This window comes from Ambystoma mexicanum, chromosome 10 (assembly GCF_040938575.1).
Source record: "Ambystoma mexicanum isolate Mex_15411 chromosome 10, UKY_AmexF1_1, whole genome shotgun sequence".
NCBI classification, from domain to species: domain Eukaryota; kingdom Metazoa; phylum Chordata; class Amphibia; order Caudata; family Ambystomatidae; genus Ambystoma; species Ambystoma mexicanum.
The window spans coordinates 54,754,203-54,776,543 of record NC_090932.1 but is presented as its reverse complement, the minus strand read 5'-3'; the positions used below and the strand labels follow the sequence as shown (position 1 = coordinate 54,776,543).

The following is a 22,341-nucleotide window of genomic DNA, read 5'->3' as shown; positions in this document are numbered from 1 at the left end:
GTTCCCTACGTGCCAGTCCACCCCTGCCCAGGGTGTAGAGACCTCCTGGGAAATCGTCAGACTTCCCTACATGCCAGTCCACCCCTGCCCAGTGTGCAGAGGCCCATCGGGAAATCTCCAGAGTTAGAGTTCCCTATATGTCAGTCCACTGCTGCCCAGGGTGGAGAGGCCTCCAGGGAAATATCCAGAGTTCCCTACATGCCAGTGCACTCCTGACCAGGGTGGAGAGGCCTACCGGGAAATCTCCAGTGTTCCCTATAGGCCAGTCCACTGCTGTCCAGAGTGGTGAGGCTTCCTGTGATATCTCCATAGTTCCCCACATGCCTGCCCACCCCTACCCAGGTTGCAGTGGCCTGCCGGCAAATCTACAGAGTTTCCTACGTGCCAGTCCACCCCTGCCCAGGGTGGAGAGAACTCCTGGGAAATCTTCACACTTCCCTACATGCCAGTCCACCCCTACCCAGGGTGCAGAGGCCTGCAGGAAAATCTCCAGAGTTCCCTACATTGCAGTCCACCCCTGCCCAGGGTGCAGAGGCCTACCAGGAAACCTCCAGAGTTCCCTACCTGCCTCTCCCTGCCAGTCCACCCCTGCCCAGGGTGGAGAGGCCTACCGGGAAACCTCCAGAGTTCCCTACCTGCCAGTCCACCCCTGCCCAGGGTGCAGAGGCCTACCAGGAAACCTCCAGAGTTCCCTACATGCCAGTCCACCCCTGCCCAGTGTGCAGAGGCCCACCGGGAAATCTCAAGAGTTCACTATAGGCCAGTCCACTCCTGCCCAGGGTGAAGAGGCTTCCTGGGAAATCCCCAGAGTTCCCTACATGCCAGTCCACCCCTGCAGTTTTTTGTTTTTTTTAACGTTTACTCCTCGTTCTAGTAAATTCGCAAGGGCCGTCTACATTTTTTTCTATTTCATGTACTGCTTTCCCATTGGAGGGTCATGGAACAGTCGTAAATAACCTTCTATCTTTACCAACACTGGAACTCCACAGGCCTCATTCTTCAGCATTCCCTTTTCAACCGAAATATTTTACCTACCGATTTAAGACTATCACTTTTCTGCCATGGTCCTACCTCAGCCATTCCAGCACGATCCCAGGCTGTAATTCGTGTCTGCTTTCAAAAATCACTATACACTAAAATCGCTTGTTAGCTACCACAGGTCAAGAAATTGTAAGTAATGCGCCTTTCTGAAGTAAGCATTCTGCATAGTCTATGTGTACGCAGGACCATTGCTTTCTGTTTTTCCAAGCATACACTGACCCCTGGTGGCCACTGGTGAGATTGCACGGTGACCGATGCTGTGTGCTACTCACCTGCAGCTTCCATTGTTAGGCATGTTTTATGGGAATGTATGCTTTGCTCACTTGCCATTTTACTATAATTTAGTACACCATTAGTATGTTTGCATATCATTTGATAGTATTTATTTGATTTTTAGTTACTGCAATTGTTCAATGTTTTTGATACCTGCACCTTCGCAGTTCTCCACACCTCTGCCCTTGGAACGCCACTAAAGCCGCTCCTGAATTTTTGATTTCATGAAAGAGTCATCATCTCGATAAGGTCATCCATCATACGGGGACTTCCTTAAGCTGAAATCACCTCCTCATCCGAGGCCATGTTTTTATGACTCCCGTCGGTGGAGACGTTTGCTCGTCTCACTGCCCTCGTGTCCCCTCCCACCTGCATTCAGCACACAGCCAACCCTGGGCACATATTGCCAGGTCCCAGGCAGCAGTGGTCTGGCCTACAGGCAACTCCGGAGAATTCCCAGTGGGCCGCTGCACCACTGATCTCTTTTGTGGAGTACCCTGGCTTTCTGCTCCTCATAATCTCTACAACCCCTCCTCCCCCACCATCCTCCACCAGCTCTTTTCCTCGACATTCCTTTGAAGTCAATCATTTTTTATGCAGTTTCCAGTTTAGTACTCCTCACTCTTAACAAAGGTTGTACGTAAGACTGTGTTAGGTTTAACTACTCTTTAATCACTTTATAATGACAAATGTGTATTGGTATTTTGGTTTAAATATAGTGCAAGCCTAGCTACAAAGCAACATGGCGCTGTGCAAGTAATGCTTTAGCATTCACTCTTTGGATCCATGCCTCTGGATATTCTTGTGGGAGATGTGTGTAATGTTCTTCACATGTAACACTGTATGTACGCCCCATGTAACTAAGTCATCTTCTTGTAACAGCACCTCAATGCCCTCGGGCTGTTTGTGCGCTTCATAAATTTAAAAATAAATTAATAAATAGATCCGCCCCCTCCTCCCCAAACCCTTTTAAAAGATGTGGGTGGGGGCATGCTCACACAGTGTAATAGGGCGACACTTTGGAAAACATTGCATGGGTGCTTTTGGTACCCAGTCCACCCCAATGCGAGAGCTCTCCTCAGTAAGGAGTTTAGTTTGAGGGAAAGGACTTTCATTGGCTAAGCTTTTCCGACTTCCCTGCAACCGCTTTCACTCACACGCTTGTAGAATTCCACATGTCGTTGTGGTGCACATGGGCCTCTCTTGTTCCCTATCTTTCCCCTTCTCTGCCCTTTGTCTCTTCCTTACCGCCGTTTTCTCTTCCGCAGACCATAGCTTGGTTAGTGCTCTGAGTAGGGTCACTATTCGCTCACGCACAAACAAGCTCTTGGCGCATTAAGATTCACACAGTATACAAGGCAAATAAAAAAAAAATACACATTAAAATCCCAACTGCATTCAGAGTGGCTCATCACTGTCCAGTGGCACATCACAGCAAATGCAAGGTGTCCACTCCAAGCTACTGTTGAAAGCTTTGAATGTAAAAATGAATAGACTTGTACTTATTTTTATGTATTTTAACATTTGTAAAGCGCATCAAACCCTTAGGCATCAGGACGCTGGTTGCAAGTAAACAATAATAATGGCACATCATACAGAAAGTGAGACAAGGAAACAACATATCAGGGAGGAGCAAGAGAATCATTGCAGTTTGGGGGCATCATAGTTTTAAGGTGTCAAGTTCATAGGAGTCGCTTCCCTTGAAAACAGCAACGTGGTAAGGTGTCTACAGAAAACCCAGTATGATAGTTCAGCTCTAAGTTTGTGTGGGAGAGCATTTCAGTTTTCAGCGGCAACACCCGTGAAGCTTGTACCCCCAGCTCTTTTCAGTCTGTATCTCGGTGGAATCAGGTTGTTGGTGTAGAGTGATCGCATAGGTCTTGAGGATTTGGCTTGATGACAGTTTTTGGGAGAGCTATTTAGGTGCAGTATTAGTTGTTCATTTATGAGTAATGGCCAGTGTTTTGAACAGAATCCGCTGTCGAATGGGGACCCAGTTGCGGCTGAGATGTGCACTCGTCTGGAGATGTTCAGTGCAGCCATGAGAGCATTATTCTGAATGATCTGCAGTTTCTTAAGGTTTTGGGCAGAGGTGTCTGTAAATAGAGCGTTACAGTAGTCCAATCTTGAGCCTATGACCGTACTAGGAATTGTGAGGCAGCTGTCAGGAGATCGGAATAGTTCACAGGCATGAATATGTTTTCCTGTGTGTGCTGCCGGTGAGGCAATTGCGTTAACCTGCCTGTTTAGGGACAGGGTTGAGTCTAGGTACACGCCTAACGTTTTGACTGCGTTGGAGACTGGAATAGTGTTTCCGTCAATGATGAACGCTTTGGATTTTGAGTCAAGTTGGTTGAGGGTAGTGTGGGATCTATTCAGGAGGATTTCAGTTTTTTCATCATTGAGGCATATCGTGTTGGTAGCCATCCATGCTTGGATGATGGGGTAAGCGGAATCCACGGTGTTGGTGTCATCAGTGTAATTGCCTGCATTAAAAGCAGGAGGATTTGCATATTGTATGCGTAATTTGTGTAGGAGATACCATGGTCATCCACAGTGTCGAATAGTGGTTCTGTGAAGACGTTACATAGTGTGGGGGAGACACAGGAACCTTGAGGAACTCTGCAAGAGATGGGGGTAGGTTGGGCAGAATCTTTGTCAGAGAAAACACTTAAGGATCTGTTAGACAGGAAGGGAAGATCCAGTCAGTGGCTTGTTCAGAGCAGTGTCCTGAAGATCTAAGGTGGTGGCATAAAACACAGTGATCAACAAGATGAGACGCAGCTGTTAAGTCCAGGAGGAGTAATAAGGAAGCTTTGCCAGAGTCTTTCACTTCACCCATCTGGTTCTTTAGATCTAAGAGGGCTGATTCCGTACTGTGACTGGGCCTGAAGCCTGGTTGCTATAGCCCCAGGAAGTTGTTGGCCTCGCTGAAGGACTGGATTTGGACATAGGCAGCTCTGTCCAGTATTTTGAGTAGAAAGGGGATGGTAGTGATGGGCTGATCATTGGTGGGGATGTCGGGGTCTAGTGATGGTTTTTTAGCAAGGGGGAGTACCCAAGCATCCTTTAGGTGAGTTGACACTTGGCAGGTGGCGAAGGAGGTGTTGATCAGGGAGGTGGTGAATTGGTGCCACTGCTAAGGCGCACTCCTTGATCACCCTTGCTGGGCTGGTATCTCCTTAGAATCTCAAGGGTTTGCATCTCAAGGGTTTGAGGCCTTTGATATAGAAGTGGGACTACAGTTTCAGCAACAGTAAACACCAAAGAAGGACTAACATGAAAACTGGAAGCAAATTAATCTGTAGTCCTATCTCTATGTTGGTGGCCTGTGCCAGCGCATGTTAGAGTCTCAGAACGCTGACCAGAGGATAGAGGACCTGGAAGAAAGGTGAAGGTACGGTAGGGCGCTGAAAAGCGAGTGTTCAGCGTAGCATCAGTCCGATTTCGGCATTTATTTTATTGGTCCAACAAAAAAACAGGATTGTATGACCCCGACTCCTAAATCCTGGGACGGATTTTTAAACTAAAGAATTGTCAGGACACCAGGACAGAGGGTTCAATACCAGAACAATGCAGGCAAAACCGGCACGTCGGGTCACCCTAACTGTAATACCATATTTTCTCCCCATGCCCGCATGTGCATGGCACTGATTGTAAAAAATGCACATTTGCGTATTGCAGATGCATTTTTGAAACTCACACGTTGAGTGTTTTGTAAGGATCTGCATGTGTCCGTCACAGACGCATGCACAGCATTTAGGAATCAGGCCCAGCGTGTGCCTCTCTTGGCCCACCCATCTAGGACAAGCTAGAAAACAAGCTTATCGTGTGGGAAGGTAAGTGATTAGGTCAGTAGATCCATGGCTATGACGTCCAGTCAATGTAATGGGACGAACCAATCACGAATCAGAGTTGGCCTGTACAGACCAAAGTGAAAAGAAAAGTAAGCTGACCAAAGTGACAAAAGAACCGAAGGCTGTGAGCTGCACAGAGCAGAAGAGAGAAGACCAGGAGAAAAGGCCTCCTGTGCTCTTTGCAGCTCCGCTGCGAGCACGTTTCCCCACACGCCAGCTGGATGCTGCATCAGCTGTTCTCCTTTCCTTCGGAACAACCGTGTGTTCCAAGGAAATCCCTGCCGCGTGGAGGAGCCCCAAAATGGATGCCATTGCCATGGAGGCATCCACATCAACAACTGCTGCCGCGCAGTTCACCGCCGCAGGCCCAGGTTCCCATTTGCTGTGTCCGCCTGCCCGCCCCTCCCCTCCTGCTTTAAATGGAGGGGGAGAGTGCCGAGAGGCGAAGCCGATGAGAGAAGGCCAGGAGAAAAGGCCTCCTGTGCTCTTTGCAGCTCCGCTGCGAGCACGTTTCCCCACACGCCAGCTAGATGCTGCATCAGCTGTTCTCCTTTCCTTCGGAACAACCATGTGTTCCAAGGAAATCCCTGCCGCCTGGAGGAGCCCCAAAATGGATGCCGTTGCCATGGAGGCATCCACATCAACAACTGCTGCCGCGCAGTTTACCGCCGCAGGCCCAGGTTCCCATTTGCTGTGTCCGCCTGCCCGCCCGTCCCCTCCGGCTTTAAATGGAGGGGGAGAGGGCCAAGAGGCGAAGCCGACGAGAGAAGGCCAGGAGACAAGGCCTCCTGTGCTCTTTGCAGCTCCGCTGCGAGCATGTTTCCCCACACGCCAGCTGGATGCTGCATCAGCTGTTCTCCTTTCCTTCGGAACAACCGTGTGTTCCAAGGAAATCCCTGCCACGTGGAGTAGCCCCAAAATGGATGCCGTTGCCATGGAGGCATCCACATCAACAACTGCTGCCGCGCAGTTCACCGCCGCAGGCCCAGGTTCCCATTTGCTGTGTCCGCCTGCCCGCCCCTCCCCTCCTGCTTTAAATGAGAGGCGAAGCCGACGAGAGGAGGCCAGGAGAAAAGGCCTCCTGTGCTCTTTGCAGCTCTTCGCTGCTCGTCTGTCGTTTGCCCAAAACCTACGCCGCACCCAGAAGGTAAGAAGCACTACCCTTGCAAGCTTCTCTCTAACCCTTGCACCACCTCAAGGCGCTTCAGGTTGCGCGCCCGTACTTTGCAAGCCGCCATCAGCTCACAGCCCATTCCCACGAGCACCCGTAATACACGGCTATGCTCACGCACTGTACAACCCTCTTTACTCGCTGATAAGGCCAGACACCCCCGCAAAACCTCAAAGCCTGCATCCACCTCAAGTACTACCAACACAGCCACCAACAAAGTACTTAACTTTTCGTATAATTATACCGCCTCCATAACCAATGTGATTACAAATGTGTCCTCCACCACTGAAAATGAGCCCCCCAGTGTAAAATCTGTGATATGCAATTCTTCTACCACCATTTTGAATGCTAGTGTGCCAAATGCTATGCCACCTGTGTCCACCACCGCTGAAAATGAGACCCCCAGTGTAAAATCTGTGATTTGAAATTATTCTACCACCATTTTGAATGCTAGTGTGCCAAATGCTATGCCACCTGTGTCCACCACTGCTGAAAATGTGACCCCCAGTGTAAAATCTGTGATTTGCAATTCTTCTACCACCATTTTGAATGCTAGTGTGCCAAATGCTATGCCACCTGTGTCCACCACCGCTGAAAATGTGACCCCCAGTGTAAAATCTGTGATTTGCAATTCTTCTACCACCATTTTGAAAGCTAGTGTGCCAAATGCTATGCCACCTGTGTCCACCACCTCTGAAAATGAGCCCCCCAGTGTCAAATCTATGCTGTGTATCTCCCCTAACACCCAGAGCGCAACCCCCCTCCACCAAACCCTCTCTCATCATGAACCCCCTCTCAGCCACTACTGAACCCCACCTGAAATGCGCCATGATTAACGCTAGGTCCATCAATGCCCACGCCCTAGACATCCACGACCTCCTAACCTCCCACGACCTAGATCTACTCATGATCTCAGAAACATGGCTACATGAGGCCTCCGGCCCGGCGCTATCCCTCGCCCTACCCCCTGGCTATTCCATAACTAGACAAGACCGCCTCTCCAAAGGTGGAGGTGTAGCAATTATTGCCAGAGACTCGCTCTCTATCAGAAAGGTAGAGAAATCCCTGACCAACAACAACAGCGACTACCATTACTGTGCACACTATCTACCGCCCTCAAGGCCCAACAGGAGACTTCCAAGCCTCTCTCATCCACCTCCTCTCTGACAACCTCAAAAAACAGTCTAAAGCCATTCTCTCGGGGATGTCAACCTAGGGCTCCGGGATAGTAAGGACGTAGCAGCCAAATCCCTTGACTCTGCCCTCAATGCTCTAGGCAACAAGAACACCATCCTTAGCCCAACTCACACTCAGGGCAGAACGCTCGACTGGATAGCACAGCACAACTGCCCACTCCTCATCACAGGTAACAATCCCACCCCGTGGTCTGACCACCACATCATCACCTTTAGCATCCTCACCACTAGCTCCCCTGCTGCCCCCTCACCTCAACCGCTCCCACCTTGCCTCGCCAGAAGCTCCCGCCAGCTCACTAAGGAAAGGCTACTGCCCTTCCTCCAAGGCCCAGCCTTCAGACTACCTTTTTCATCAGACCCAGAAACACTCGCAACAACCTATGATACTGCCATCAAAGCAGCTATCAACTCCATTGCCCCTCTCAAACCTCGCAAATCCAAACCCACTACCCATTCCAACTCTTGGTTCACCCCTGAGCTCCTCACACTCCGCAACGAGAAAAAAGCCGCACTCACACAGTGGCAAACGTCCCACTCTGAAAAAGACAAGATGATCTTTAAAGCCCTATCCACCAAATACAAAAAGGCAATCACCCAAGCAAAGGCCAAATCCTTTGAATCCAGAATCTTGGAAGTCCAATCTAGCACAAAAGAAATCTTCGCCATTTTCAGAGAGCTCGAGACACCCACTCCCGCCCCCCAGAATTTCACCAAAGACAAAGACTGGTGTGACAAAATACAAACGGCCATGCAAACCAAATTAAGACTCCTCAAAAGCAAAATACTAGCCACTAAACAAGCCCTACCCAGTAGGCATATCCCTATCCCATCACCCGCCCCGAATCCTCCCCTACCCTTCTTCAAACCCATCCAAGAAAAAGACATCATCAACATTATGAGAAACATCAAGCCCTCTAACTGCAAAGGTGATGCATGCCCAGCCTCCATTATCAAAGACTGCACGGAAGCGCTAGCGCCCTTCCTAACAGCCTTTGTGAATGCCTCCTTTACCACAGGGAAAGTCCCCGCCTCCCTCAAGGAAGCTTGGGTCCGCCCTCTTTTGAAAAAACCAACTCTCGATCCCACCTCCCCCAACAACTACAGACCCATCACCACTGTCCCATTCCTCCTCAAAATATTGGACAAAGCAGCCTACCTGCAGGTCCAGCACTTCATTGAAGAGAACAAACTCCTTGGACTCCGCCAATCTGGCTTCCGCCCCAGACACGGAATCGAAACCGCCCTACTTGACTTGAAAAACCAAATGGACAATGCTAGAGACATGGGTAAACCAGCACTTCTCCTACTCCTTGACCTATCCGCGGCATTCGACTTCGTGGATCATGGCATCCTATGCCACCACCTTTCCTCCACTGCCAAATTCTCCCCAGAGGCCACAGCCTGGATCACCTCCTTCTTACAAGACAGAACCATGCAAGTATTCTCTGACCTAGCCGCCGCATCACCAACTATTATACTTTGTGGTGTACCCCAAGGTTCCTGTCTCTCCCCCACCCTGTACAACATCTTCACACGACCCCTCTTCCTCATCCTCGATGCTATGGGGATCTCATACACCAACTACGCCGACGACACCCAGATCCTCCTCACTCTCACAGGTAACTATGACACCGACTCCCTGACACTCAACAACCTCTACAACACCATCCAAGCCCTTGATGGCAGACAACGGACTATGCCTCAACTCTGACAAGACGGAACTCCTCCTGGTAGGTTCCCCCGACACGGTAAAAAATCTACATGCCCAATTCAGCCACTTCACCATTGACTCCATTAAAATCCCAGTCTCCGATTCTGTCAAAACTCTGGGAGTCTACCTGGACTCCAGCCTATCCATGGATAGACAAGTCAACGCAATAGCATCCGCAGCTGCATATCATGCCAAACTTATCAACGCAATCAGGCCCTTTCTCTCCAAAGAGAACTGCACCAACATAGCCAGAGCCATCACCGGCTCCAGGCTAGACTACTGCAACGTACTCTTTCTAGGAACCTCCAACAAAAACTTAGAGAGACTACAAGTAATACAGAACACTGCTCTTGGGCAGCCCAAGGCATTGCTAAAAGAGAACACATCTCTGAAGCCAGAAAACTAGCCCACTGGCTCCCAATAAAGGAAAGGATTGTATTCAAAGCCCTGACACTGACCCACAAGTGCATTCACCTCACTGCTCCAGCATACCTCTCTCAAAGGATCCACCCGTCTCCACTACCAGGCCAACCAGATCACCATACACCAACATGCTCTCTGTGCCACTAGTAAAAAGAGTAAAAGCGGGCGGATCCAGCTTCCCCTATCTCGCGCCCACTCACTGGAATGCCCTACCTCCCACTATCCGTGCTGAGGACTCCCTCACCACCTTCCGCAAAACACTGAAAACTACTCTCTTCACATAAGACCCGACACACCAGCACGAATACTTATCATATATGTTGTAATATACGTCCCAATGCAATATCTGTAACAACAGTATATCTTGTAGTATTCATAATGTGTTATCAATCGCTTTCATGCCTGTACCATGTAACTAAGTTATTGCAAGTAACAGCGCTTCAATGCCCCTGGGCTGCTTGCGCGCTATATAAATATAAATAAATAAATAAATAAAGAAGAAGGCGTAGCCCTCACACTTGCATCCACACACGAGAGTGGGCAGGCGCCCTACTTTCTATTGCACCCCCACATTCTGCCATGTGTGACATACTCTGCAACGCATGCACGACGTGCCACAGCATGGCAAGAGGTCCTCACATTCTGATGCATGTACTCAGGGGCAGCGGTGTAGATTGTGAGTGTGAGTGGTGAGTGAGGAGAGACTTGGGGACATCCATAGAATGGCGTGGGTAAGGTGGAGGAAGAGGGGGGCAATCTTCTCTGCTTCACTCTCTGTAGATACTCACACATTCCGCGAGTGAGTCACTGACCTGGCTGCCTTGAGTGGGGGGACTGATCAGAATAACTCAAGATCTTCGCCCTGGGCCTCATGACCACAGTGACAGATGGACATGAGTGCAAAGGACTAAGGGCCTGATTCACTGATCGTTTTCCAATGGGATTGTGCCATTATAAAAGGCGTCTGTGAATCAGGCCCTAAACACATTCAAGCTGCTGGGCTCTTGAGGGTCTTCAACGGCTAGAGTTCTGCAAAATGACCTTGTCTGGTGGTCGCCAAACTTTGGGGGCAGAAAAAGAGGATCCTCTACCCCTGATAAGGGCAATGTATCTTTATGTATGTATACAGGCTCATAGCACCGTGAGCCGATTTAAGAGTTACGATTGCTAGCTCTACCAGGTTAGTGCCTCTCTGTCTCTCTCTATCTCCCTATCTCTGTCTCTCTCTTTCTCCCTCTCTCCCTCGTTCCCTCCCTCACTCCCTCTCTCTTTCTCTCTCTCTCCCTCCCTCTCTCTCTCTTTATCCCTCCTTCCCCCCTCCCTCCATCTCTCTCTCTCTCTTTCTCTCAGTACCCTCCCTCCTCTCTCTCTCTGTCTCCCTCTTTCCCTCCCTTCCCTTTCTTTCTCTCTTTCTTCCAGTCCCCCACCTACCCCTCTCTCTGTCTTTCTCTCTCTCCCTCTCTATCTCTCTCCCTCTCTCTTTGTCTTTCTCTCTCCCTCCCTCCCACCATCCCTCTCACTTTCCCCCTCTCCCTCCCTTTCTCGCTCTCTCTTTCTCAGTCCCCTCCTACCCACTCTCTCCTGTTCTCTCTCCCTGTATCTTTCCCTCTCTCTTGCTCTACCTTCCTCCCTCCCTCCCTCCCTCCCTCCCTCCCTCCCTCCCTCCCTCCCTCTCTCTCTCCCCCTCTATTGCTCTTCCTCTCCCTCCTTCCATCCATCCCTCCCTCCCTCTACCTCTCTCTTTCTCTAAGTCCCCTCCCTCCCTTTCTCTCTCTCCCTCCCTCTCTCCCACTCTCTTATTTCCCTCCCCCTCTCTGTCTCTCCTCCTTTCTCTCTCTATCTCTCTCTCCTCTGTACAAGGGATAGCCTTAGGCAAAAGCCACTGTCCCCAACCAATACATCATGAGAACCTGTAAACCTGTATTTTGGGTCTCTCGGCCTTGTCTCAGGTGGTCTTGCTTGCACCCATTCTGTATATTGTAAATACATCTCTCTCTGTCTCAGTTTGTAAATAAATCACCATCATTCTGCAAATAAGTTACCCATGTCTGGTGTCAGGGCCAGCTCAATAGCTTTTGTAAGTATTGATTTAGGATTTCACTTCTCTCGTTGTCTGTCTTTCTTTGTTATGCCATGCAAAGGCCAATGAACCTGTCCCATGATGATCTGCAGCAAGTCACCCCAACCCCATTGTTTAATCTACTAATGTTCCACAGAATAAAGCCACAATGAGGGGCTGATGGTATTAACACATTTCCAAAGGAGGCATCAGTTTTCACAATATAGAGGCTGTGTAACTTAAAATGTGCATTTGGTGGCCAAAGGCAGACTTCTTTCAAAAGTGTTAACTTATCACTGACACATGTTACCCTGCTTTCAGCTCTCTGGTGTGGGGCAGGGAATAATGAAATTCAAGGTGGGGTTCACGTTATGCACCTGCAAGCAAAAACCTAGGGAAATCACCTATTGGAGTGTGCCTTAGGAGACTTCTGCATTGTAATCTATTCACCACTCTATTAAGGATTTCACACACACCTTGGTCTCAGCCTAGAATATAGCGCACAACTGAGATTCCTTTCTCTTAATTTTATGCAGATTCAATTTGAGATGGTACACAACTCGTATCACACCCCCTTTTTTAAATACCCCGGGTCACAATGGACCACGAACCAGGCCGGTTGGTGAAAATACAATATTTATTTATTTTTAAAATTCAAAGGAAATCATACAATTTTTAATATGGGGCAGCAATCACCAATGGGGTGATAATTATAATAGAAATGTAAGCAATGCACTTAATTAACCTTCTCCCAGAATATATACAGTGCACAATTGAATGGGAGCACTTTTTGATTTTAGGAAGGATAGCACCCAAGTTAAGGTTTCCCCCTGCAATGTTCCCTCAACCCACAAATTCTGAGTGGATAGAAAGAAACAGCAGATCGTCAGGAATAAGAGGGAGAAAACAGAATCACAATCCGATCTTCACTCACAGAATAAGAGGCAACAACCCTTAGCAGAAGCCTAAAAGAACACTCACATTTTACAAATAATTAATTAATGTGTGGTTAAATTATAATATACATATGTGATTTCACAATAGCAGGTATGTTATATCACTGGCACTCACAAGGCAATGGATTAGCAATTCGAAAATGAGTGGAAAGTTTAGAGCATGCTGCAGCCAAATGACACGTTGAAAAATGTGCAATTTTCTCAATTCCCGCTCTAAATTACCCAAACGGTTTTTAATAAAAATGGGTGAAATACTCTGATTTGGAGTGCAATATTTGGGCTGGTTGATAGAGGTATATCACAGGGACAATATAGAGGTGAAAATAGGTCTCTAGCTGGTGAATTGAGAGAGATTTGAAAGGTAGAGTGAGGTTCGTTTTTTTTTAGGAAAATAGAGCAGTTACAAGTGAGAAAATCGGTTTTGAAAGAAAGGCAAATGTTACTTACACTAAATTATCTAGTCTATATTGTTTAAGAAGAACGCGGTAAGCTCCCAGGTTGATATGCAAGGTCAACCTTGTCACCCCAGTGCTCAACCCCAACAATAAAATATATGGAAATTAGTTTGATTATAAAAAATATAAATAAGGGCTTAAAATGTACGTGAGACAAAATTAATAAAAGTGATGGCGCTAGCACGTTAGAAAGTCAAGGACAGGTACACAAATAATTCTACCAGTTTCAACAAGTTACCAGGGTATAAATATGACTACTTAGAGAGTGGGATAAGGACAAAGGCAAGACAAGGTAGGCTGGGTGTTTCTATGGGGTGAGGATTATACTCCCGGCCAGTTTTTGGTTTTGGGGATTTTTGGACAGTCAATAGGGTCTAGTCATCGCACGGCGGCGTGCCTGGCAAATGTCAGCTGTGCAAGGTCTGGTCACCGGATATGATGATATGATAGTTTATTTATATAGCGCCTATACACAATGTGTTTCAAAGCGCTTCAAGGAGGGAGGGGACATAGGAAAATACAGTTGCATTCCGTAAAAAGTCCTTGAAACAATACAGAATGTGAAAAAAAAACTATCGTAATAGGTCTGTCGACATTTCTGATAGTGCAAGTGCATAGAACAAGTAAGGTAAGAGGGAATGGAAAGGAAGGAGAACAAAGCAAGCAGTAACATTACTATGTCTGACGACAATTTACGCAGTGCAGGTGGTAACATGAGGTGGGGTTGGAGGGAAGGGGGCAAGGGGAGGAGGGGGAAGGAGAACAAGGCACGCTACTGATCAAAAATGTCGGAGACAAATTTAAAAAGCAGGGGAGGGGGGAGGAGGGAGAAAACAAGGGGGGGAGGAGGGGAGACAGGCAAGCTGCTATCGAGAGTCACGGGACAGATGATAGGAGTAAGTGCTAGGAGGGGCACACAGACACTCAGGAGGGGCAGGGGGGCACACAGACACTCACGGGGGACAGGGGGGCACACAGACACTCACGGGGGCAGTGGGGCACACAGACACTCACAGGGGGCAGGGGGACACACAGACACTCACGGGGGGCAGGGGGGCACATAAACACTCACGGGGGCAGGGGGCACACAGGTACTCACAGGGGGGGCAGGGGGGCACACAGACACTCACGGGGGGCAGGGGGGCACACAGACACTCAAGGGGGGGCGGGCGATCCGGCGTACCGCGGTGTACAGCGGTAGACAGGGCCTCATTGATGGCCTTCGGTGTGTGGCCGGCTCCCGCCTCCCGGTTTCAGACATTGGCTTAAGGGCCAAAGGCTACCAATGGGAAGGGGGGGCGGGAGCTGGCCAAAGGAGCAGAAAGAAAACAATTGCATTTTCCGGCAAGAATGACAGAGCGGCCATCTTGAAGGGCCTCAAATCATACTGGTAGTTGGCAGGGCAAAAGATATACAGTAAACAATGCCAGGTAGAACAGGCGCGGAGCGCAACATGCTGCATAAAGAATCCAGAATTACAGAGACACGATGCGATTCGTGCAATTACCAGCAAACATCAAGGTCGAACGTCGCCGCACTCGAAAAATGCCCACAAAGTCAATGTTTTTTTTCCCAGCAGTGCGCACAAGGGAGAAAGTCTGGCGCAATTGGAAGGTGCTGGGGGGCTGAGGGAGGAAGGTCCACAGCGAAGAGTAGGAAGGGGAGAGTGAGGCTGGATGGAGGCAGGGCCTCATTGATGGCCTTCGGTGTGTGACCGGCTCCCGCCTCCCGGTTTCAGCCATTGACTTAAGGGCCAAAGGCTACCAATGGGAAGGGGGGGCGGGAGCTGGCCAAAGGAGCAGGAAGAAAACAATAGCATTTTCCGGCAAGAATAACAAAGCGGCCATCCTGAAGGGCCTCAAATCATACTGGTAGTTGGCAGGGCAAAAGATATACAGTAAACAATGCCAGGTAGAAAAGGCGCGGAGCGCAACATGCTGCATAAAGAATCCAGAATTACAGAGACACGATGCGATTCGTGCAATTACCAGCAAACATCAAGGTCGAACGTCGCCGCACTCGAAAAATGTCCACAAAGTCAATGTTTCTTTTCCCAGCAGTGCGCACCAGGGAGAAAGTCTGGTGCAGTTGGAAGGTGCTGGTGGGCTGACAGCGAACAGCTGTGCAATTCCGGTCTCTGGATGGCACAGGTACTGCTGGATGCAGTGAGTGGGCAAGCAGTAAGTGGGCTGCAAGCCGGTCTGATTTTAGGATTCAAAAGTTACCACAGCTTTTCCCTTTTTAATGGGAGATTAGTGGGTTGATTGTGGATCAATGGCCTTGCTGGTAATAGGATCAGCAATGCTTTGGCCTTGCAGTGGGGTCTGGAATCTGGCAGGATGAATGCAGAAGATCAGGAACGCAGGAGCAGGAAAATCAGGAACAGTGTGTGTCTAGAATCCTGTCATGGACTCTTATTTATAATGCATAGTGACATCATAGAAGTAAATGGCTGGGCAGGCGTAGCTAAACACACCTCTAACCCACTGGATTGGTCAGAGGTGCTAGTCCCTACCTTGCTCTCAGCTGGTTGGATTTCAATGGCAGAATGTCAGATTTATGATGTGAGTTTTACAATGTTCAAAAACCTCCCACAGTTACTTTAGCTAAAATCCAATTTTGCCACAAATGGTACATTTATACAGTTGAAGTCTCTAAGACAATTACATAAACAGGTTACCATTGCAGTCCAACTGTGCAATCTGTGAGACATTGTTTTGTACATTTAATAATCTTTGGTCATCTTCAGTGTGAAATGTTCGGCCTAAAATTCTGTGACTTTACACGTGCGTACATACTATCATGGGGCCTATTTCTGTTAATTGTTAACATTCAATCATGTGTCCTTTCCCCATGATTCACATTCTTCTGGCGTTCGTGTCCCATACATGCTATTGACAGCCAAGACCTCTTATTTGAAAGCCACAAAAATCACATTTAAACTACTACATTTTTACATTTGCAAAGATAACCATCTTCAAAGTTTCTTAATAAAATAGTCTTTTGAAACAAATGGGCATCCTTTGTCCTATACTGGCCCATTTTTCTTATTTTAGGCTACCACCAACTGTCATTTCCTCCAGAGTAAGGTAGGGGTTTCCGAGCTTGATTGAAGGTTTATTGCCCCTTCTCCACTTCGCACATCCGTGTCCTGGAAATTCCATTGTAGAGGACTCATCCCAGACCAGATTCTGTCCAACCTAGTAATTATCACTGGGGTGTTAGTATCTACTGAGAGGTCCCCATTTTGTTTCTGTCATCCTCTCAGCAGAAACCTGTCTTGGGCTGATTCCTCCCCCTATGCAGCCACTGAAGTTTGATCTAATTCTATTTATTTTGCTATGAATTGGAAGAAAACCTGCTGAATAGAACCATTTCATACATTGTATTTTCACAGTACAATCCCCTTTCACATTGCTAGACAAGATGAAGTTTTTGTTCAACATAGTACTCTCAAACAAGCATTTTTCTCCTTTAGTTTGCAAAGCCCATTTTTACAAATGTGGTGCAAACTGCTAGCACTTTGCTTTCAAATTCGGTTTTTGACTTTCCATCTGGATTCCCACACTGTTTTGCAGCTATAGTTATTTTCTTTTAGGCAGTAGTTTATTTGAACCACCTATGCACTGAAATTGACATAGCCCAGAGCTGCAGTTTCTTTGAATTACTGATCCTTGACACTTTGTAACTTAAAAGTGAAGCTTCTTCCTGTGCAGTGGAAAATGAAGATTCTTTGCTGATTTTTCTAAGATTTGGTTTGACAGAGCCTGTCATTCAGGGGTCATGCTTGGTTTTCCTGAAGCACAATGGGGATATGAATCGGCAGTGCAGGGCCTTATTACTAACAGTATTTTAAGGAAGAACAGATCAAAATAGTGTCAGAGCAGCATAATTTTAAGGTAAAATACCCCCTTTTCAATGGGGACTTGGGGCTGACAGCAGAACAGTGCTGCTTTTTCACTCTATTTCTTTTGCATATGTAAGAACACGCTGGCAGGCTTCCTCAGTGAGCCCCCTTGTTCCATCCTGCACAATATGTGCTTGGCAGAATGGTGCAGCCATCTTTTTGTCACTGCAAAACACAGTTTTGAGGCAATGGTGCCCACAGGAGCCAGCGCAGCCATTTTGTTGTTTCTGCTGAAATGCAGCCTTGTGATGTATGGAAGTAAAGCTTAGTTGTGCCAATATAGCCCACAACTTAGTTGCCTCCGAGGGTGATAAATGGGTCCAATGTTTTGAAATGAGACCAACCACATCTTCAGCTGGCCCTAAAATGCCTTATGAGAAATGGGAGAAGGACAAATAGAAGACATGTAGGCTGCTGGCTGTGTTGCACACAACCAAAGAACATTTTGGGAACATAAAAATTAGCACACATGTTCATATTTGCCAAATATGTTTGTGACAGTGATTCAAGCCTGCAACCCTTCTGCCTGCATAGTGCACGCTGGACCTGCTCTTCCTTTCCTTTCTGATAAGACCCTAACCATAAAATGTCTGCAAGCCATTTACGTGTGAGGTGTTGGCTGTTTGTTTTGAGTGGAAACCAACTTCTTGTTTCCCTACACGAGAGCTGGTCTCATGTAACAACCTTTCTAGCTGTGAAATTGTGTTAGCTGTTTATTTGTGGGAGACTGAGCGCGCCCTGTCTCAGTAGCAGTTTTTGGAGACTGGCAGGGCTCTGCCCCCACTAGCCTGATCCAATGAAATCTCTGCTCACAGCTGTCTACCGATGCAGTCCTCATTACGATTGCCTCCACTTCCTGGACTTGCTGAATGGTCGGTCACCTACAGTCCTGGCCCTTGTTTTATCTCAAATCTGAGGAAACCACTGGAAGCTGTTCCTCTGGGTCTGGGAAGCGGGATAAAGGCTCCCAGTCCAGACCAGAATATGCAAGACTCTCAAATAACCATCCCTTGCTTCCGGCTGGCAGTTATGGGAGTTCCATGTAATAATGTCCCAGCAAAAAGGACCCCTGACAAAAAAATCGCCGTTTTTTGTGGGGAAATTATTACATTGAACATGCAGGGGTCACCCCTTCAACCCCTGTTTTTTTTTTTTTAAATGGGAACAGGGGACATACCCGCAACCCGTCCCCATACATGATGTCACCATATATAATGTTGCCAATGGCTTTTCCCGGTGACATTATGTATGGGGACATTATTACCCGATACCTTTATGGAGGCTCTGTTTGGAGTTGGAGTCAAGCTGTAGCCCACACCTTCCAGCCCCCAATTCGCATCCTCGGCGTCAGGAGGCTGCAGCCTCATTAGAATGCAAATGTATGGCTGGTGCACCAATTGCAAATGACAGCAACTCATCAGCTCCCTCACTCCGGACCGTTAAGCAAGTGTTTTCTGGTGGCTCACTGCGCTGCTCTAAGCCACCCGACCAATCAGATTCTTCTAAAAGTCTGTTTTCTGTATCTATGAATCCTCTTTCACGTTTTCGTTAGGACATTACAACTTCTTGGAACATTATCTTAACTTTCAAGAGGATTTAATTGCTTCATGTATGAGTTCTATTACTGTGTTAACTGACAAACCTGATCAACTATTAACAGCAAGTCAAGAGCAAATGCAGTTACCCCAATTGATACTACAATGGGTGTCTCAGACCTCCAATATTGATTGTATTGACCTGAATGAGTTGCAGACAGTTTCACTCTACAGTAACAGGTACTTAACAATGTTCTATGGAAATGACCACATCAAAACAAGTGCTTTTGAGGAAAATATCAAACACCTGTGCTTATGCCTGCAAAATGAGTGATGGTTGTAGAACAAAGCGCGACACTTTTCACTTCCTCATATGCTCTTTCAATATGTTCTTGTCTCTCTGTATATTCCAGTTTCACCTGCTCCAGTTGCCACCATTTATGGAACTCTGCCCGGATTTGCATCGTTTTCCACTACCGGCGACGGGAAAATGCACAGCGCGGGCAGGTGCTGATGCGCCCCTTCCGCCAGCAGTGCCGCCAGTGCAACAGCGGAAAATACGAGCATCCAAAATTTAATGAAGACAGAATTGAAGAAATCCTGATGGGGGTGATCGTTAAAATCAAGAAAAACTGCTACGGCGTGGTGGATCCAGACGAGAGTCCCCCCAAGAGCCCTTCAGACCAACGCTGGACGAAACCCCATCATAAGGAGCTCTGTGAAGCGTGCCAGCAGGGCATCTGCACCAAGGCATAAGTTAAGGCTGCGTGCTCCCAGCGCAACTCAAGACAAGTCCTGTTGGCCCCAGGTGCAGGCCAAGGAGTTCCTACAAGACCTGCTCTTTGCATGCACCAGGTTAAATACCCCCTTCACTATTCTGTTATGAAACAGTTTGGGAGTCTTTCTAAACTGCATAAACAGCAATTTGGCTAGAATGTTCCTTCCCACCGAATCCTTGGGCTGGCAACAGTGTCCTCAGAGAGAAGAGAAATAGTCCAGACACTTTCAGGGCAGGAGCACTTGATGGCTACAACGACCGAAGAGCTGCTTATCACAGAGATACTGTTTCCATTTCTGGAGGGATTCTGGGCTTTCCCTTTGCAAGCCATTCCTATCGGCTAATTTGGTACACGTGAAATAAATAGGAGAACTCCCAGAATGCACTGTGTTTTCAAGTGCCACCAGGCTACCCTTCTATAACCGGGTTGTGTCCCAGGAAACACATTTTCAGCTGGGTGTGAAACTCTGCTAATAATCAGCATTTGATTTGAGGTGGGTTTTTTGGAGGGCACCTAGTCACTAGATTAATATCCTTGATACATAAAGGACCTTGGGGGGTGGTGTGGGAGTGATCGTCAGAGGGTCTGGGGGGCAGGTAGGGTACAGAGGACAAGCTAAAGAACCATTGTGCAAATGCCTTTTGGCAACTGGCCGAGACGAGGTGGGTTCTGATCGAGAATGGGTGGCAACTGGGAGATGGCTCCAGACCCCCATCGTATGTTATCATGGCTCTTGCATGGACCGTCTGCGGCAAAAGCTGGCTACAGGGCACCGGCTAACTGGATTCCAAGGTGGTAGTCTGACGAAAAGGGTACGTTTTAAGGGGTCTCCTGAATGCCAGGGGATGCTCTGTCATGAATAGGTATAGTGCCATCTGGACTGAAATTGTATCTAAGGAAACCTTTTCCTCAGGGTAGACCTTTTGCCGCCGCTGGTTCCAATGGCTTTTTGCCCACACATGGTGCTACCGCCGCGTTAATAGAGAATGGAAGGGGCATCCTTTATCCGTTGAAATACGCCCCTCCCCACCCCAACCTCACCCCGCTCCAATACATTTCTAAATGATGGCCCTTGTGTAAGTATAATAAGAATGATTTCTTATCTTTGCGCTTTCTGATTAAAATGCACTTTACAACACAATGTGGGACACGTCTGTGTATTTATTCGCTGTTGGCAACTTTCAAAACTTTGCTGGGCTTATAAGAAAGTTTCTGAAAGGCCGGGTCTATGCAGGAGGAAGGGGGAGGGTTATTAATTATGATATGATAAGTCGTTTAAAGCGCCCCTGTATACTCGTGTTTCTAGGCGTGACAAAGTAGACATCTTTGCCTCCATATTCCTATTTGATAACTTAGGAAGAAACAATTTACAAGTATTGATTTAAGAGTCAGACGGTTAAACCAAAAAATATACAGGTTGGAGGAAGGATAGTTCAGGGGAAACGTGTTTGTCTTGGAAGCAAGACAGTGCAGGGCAACACAGGTTCGAATCCTGATCCCGTGCTTAGAAACCACTCCTGGTATTTAGCGCTTATTAAATGAACATTTACAAATGATGTCATTAAGAGTTGTACCTGCACCTATGCCATTTGTATGCTCTCCATGTCCTGTGGCGTATCTTGAAACACTTGTGTATAGGCGCATTATAAATGCCATATCATATATCATATCTGTAAGACAGTGGGCGGCTTTGGGTAGTTGAGGGGAAAGGTGAGATTGCAGTACTTTGTGTTGAGGGTGCTGATGGTAAGTATCCCGAGCTCTGTGTGCTTGTGAGCTTTCTGCAGTGTGAAGTGTGGGAGGCATCCAAAGCTGTGCGCAAGAGGGGAGGCCTCATAACTATAGACTGAGTGTGTTGTCTTGAGAGAAGTGTACGTTTGTGAAGTTCGAAGTTTGGGGAGAGAGACATTTTTACCTACGAGAATGTCAGGTGTGAGTTTGTGTGTGGTGAGCGAGTTGCAGAGAATTATGAGAGTACCTCAAAAGGTAGGGGGAGTCGTTGGGATTTCTGTAGCACTTTCAGATGACTGGCTTCGCTGTCGGTTGCGTTATGGTGAGAGGTGTTTGGCTTACGTGCCTGATGCGTGAGATGTCCTGCGTTGAGTTTTAGATGTTCTGAGCGACGGGGAAGGCATTCTCTTATGGTTTGGTGGTGCCTTGATGTGATGTCCTTTTCTTGCTGTAGGTACCTGAGTGTTGTGCGTTGTATTCTAGTGGAACGATCGGGAGCTGCTCTGGCATTCCCTTAGACTCTGCGTGCGCTTCAAAGTCAAACTTTTGCGGCACGTTATTTCCACTGCTTGATGGGTGTAGCTTAAACTTTCTGTCAGTTAAATATTGAACAGCCCGCTTTTTAGAATTTTCCCCAATTTCTGGTGGTCCTGTAAGGTGCAGATCACCATTGGTAACGTGTTCCAGTGCTAGGCCACCACAGTGGTAAAGGCTGAGCCTACGTCTCTTGCTCTGGTTTCCTATAATTAATGAAAGAGTCAGGGAGATGACGGCTAGCGCTCTGTCTCCGAAGGAGAGTTTGGGCATACGCTGTCAGATAGAGTGACTGATGGTAGCAGTATTTTTTTACTTTTGCGTTGACTGGGAGTTCCAGCGTGAGTCCATTGTCCAGCAATATTCCTACGTTCTTGATCATTTTAGATGGATTACGGCCGCTACCCATTTCCAAAGGCCATGTCACGGGTGCTTCAGGTTCGGCGTGCAGCGAGACTATCATTATTTCCGTTTTCTCTGGGTTGAGTTTCAGGTAGGTGGTCATCAGCCGTTTGCTTATTCGCTTAGACGGGTGCTGGAGCTGATATCATCTGTTGTTTTGTATAGGACTTGTGTGTCATCGGCATTGTAGACTAAACAATTTCATCATCTTCATCAAAGGGCTCTGGTAGATCTTGAAAAGGAGTGCCAATAGAATGAATCCCTTGTGAATTCCAGAGGTTGTGGGTTCAAACTGAAAGGAGTAGCCGGGT

The 22,341-nt window shown here is 47.7% G+C and overlaps 1 protein-coding gene across 1 annotated transcript in view; it reads left to right on the top strand.

The window, feature by feature from the left end:
- LOC138491138 (receptor-transporting protein 3-like) overlaps positions 1 to 20,504 on the top strand; it is a 138,874-nt gene extending 118,370 nt beyond the window's left edge. Inside the window, exon 3 of the mRNA XM_069617481.1 lies at positions 18,998 to 20,504. Within this exon, the coding sequence (XP_069473582.1) occupies positions 18,998 to 19,340 (343 nt within the window). The 3' untranslated portion in view covers positions 19,341 to 20,504. The remainder of the gene's footprint in view (positions 1 to 18,997) is intronic.
- Positions 20,505 to 22,341: the final 1,837 nt, after the last annotated feature.